Here is a 1,587-nt window from a genome sequence, read left to right on the forward strand (position 1 = left end):
CCAAGCAGAGGACGAGGCCATCAGCGATGCCGAGGATGCGCCGGCCGGCCCCTCTAGGAGCGGCGCGGCCACTGCGCCGCCGGTGGCCGAGGAAATCAGGGAGCTGGCGTCCGCCGTGCGCGCGGCGGTTCTGGAACTGGGTCAGCGCTCCGCGGAGGCCTGCAACGTGACGGGGGTGCTGGCGCTGCTGAGGGCGCAGGGCGACGCCAGCGTGAGCGGGGCCCAGGTGCGTGCCGAGCTGGAGGCGCTGGAGGCGGCGGGTGCCATCATGCTTTCTAACGACGAGTTCTACCTGACGCACTGAGCCGCGGCGGCGCGGCGCTTGACCCTTGTTGTGAGATACAGACCGCGACAGAGACCCTGGGGAGCGTCAAGGGCGCAGTGAAACCGTGCGCGCGCGTCGGGTCCGGTCGCCTTGTTTATAAATTCACCCTGTCAGCACCGGGCGATGATGAGAGGCATCCATGGGGGTCAACCCCCGGGTCTTGAATCTTCATATACAAATTAAATCTTTCACTTAAGAATGGACGCCGCTGCGGGACGAGTGGGGCGCATCGCCTCCCATCTACAGGGGGAGAGCCCGTCCCAGGAGGGCGTGGACAATGCCCCCACCAGTGCCGACGCCTTCCATTCCCAGTGTTACAACTACGAGCCCGGTCGCCTGTTGATGAACCAGGTAATCGGGGTACGGGTGCGGCATCGCGACTGGGAACACACTACCACCATTTCCGGAACGGGAGCAGTGTCGCGATGCGGGGGTGTCGGATTTTGCAATGTGTGGGGAGAGACTCCGAGGAGGAGCAGCCATTGGCCCGTCTCCCCATGTGCCGGAATGGCGTCATTTCCCTTTCCATTCATTCCAGCCCCATCCCCCGTTCAGGTGGCCATCATCACCGGGGCGGGGCAGGGCCTTGGCAAGGCGGCGGCCATCCTGTTCGCCCAGCACGGCGCCAAGGTGGTTGCCGCAGACCTGGAGGGCGACAAGGCCCAGGCCACTGCCGACTTCATCCGCAACTCCAACGGCGTGGCCATCGCCTACGCGGGCGACGTGACCCACCCCGACTTCCCCGCCGGCGTGGTGGCCGCGGCGGTGGGCGCCTTTGGCGGCCTGCACATCCTGGTCAACAATGCGGGGTTCACCTGGGACGGCGTGATCCACCGCATGGGCGCCAAGCAGTGGCAGGCCATGCTGGACGTGCACTGCACCGCGCCCTTCCGCCTCATCCAGGCCGCCGCGCCACACATGCGCGATGCCGCCAAGCGCGAGATCGAGGCCAGCGGCAAGGCGCGCCCGCGGTGCATCATCAACGTCTCCTCCGTGTCTGGTGGGTTTGTTGGGGGGGGGGGGGGGGGGGGGGGAGGGTGACAAGAGATGGTGGTGGTTCAGTATTTGAGTAGATGGCGTGGGCAGGAGGGAGAATGCGGCAGTCAGTGGACCAGGTGCTCAGCCCCACAGGGAGCCCAGGACTGCAGAAGACCAGAACAGTGGGTCCTCCGCAGGGCGGAAGGAGAGTTTGTGCCGAGTTTCCCTTCAATCCCCTCTTTGCCTTTTTGAGTGAACCCCCCCCCCCCCCCCCCCCCCCCCCC

General features: G+C 66.2%; 2 protein-coding genes across 2 annotated transcripts in view; both read left to right on the forward strand.

Annotated features, from left to right (window-relative positions):
- The window catches only part of F751_1953 (DNA replication licensing factor MCM3-like protein 3), a gene marked incomplete at both ends in the record, with an annotated part of 6,055 nt that extends 5,751 nt beyond the window's left edge, over positions 1-304 (forward strand). The window contains one exon of the mRNA XM_011399660.1: positions 9-304. Within this exon, the coding sequence (XP_011397962.1) occupies positions 9-304 (296 nt within the window). The remainder of the gene's footprint in view (positions 1-8) is intronic.
- Positions 305-523: 219 nt separating this feature from the next.
- The window catches only part of F751_1955 (3-oxoacyl-[acyl-carrier-protein] reductase FabG), a gene marked incomplete at both ends in the record, with an annotated part of 2,496 nt that continues 1,432 nt past the window's right edge, over positions 524-1,587 (forward strand). The window contains 2 exons of the mRNA XM_011399662.1: positions 524-685; positions 881-1,325. Of these exons, the coding sequence (XP_011397964.1) occupies positions 524-685; positions 881-1,325 (607 nt within the window). The remainder of the gene's footprint in view (positions 686-880; positions 1,326-1,587) is intronic.

The sequence above is a fragment of the Auxenochlorella protothecoides genome, assembly GCF_000733215.1.
Source record: "Auxenochlorella protothecoides strain 0710 unplaced genomic scaffold scaffold18, whole genome shotgun sequence".
Taxonomy (NCBI): Eukaryota; Viridiplantae; Chlorophyta; class Trebouxiophyceae; order Chlorellales; family Chlorellaceae; genus Auxenochlorella; species Auxenochlorella protothecoides.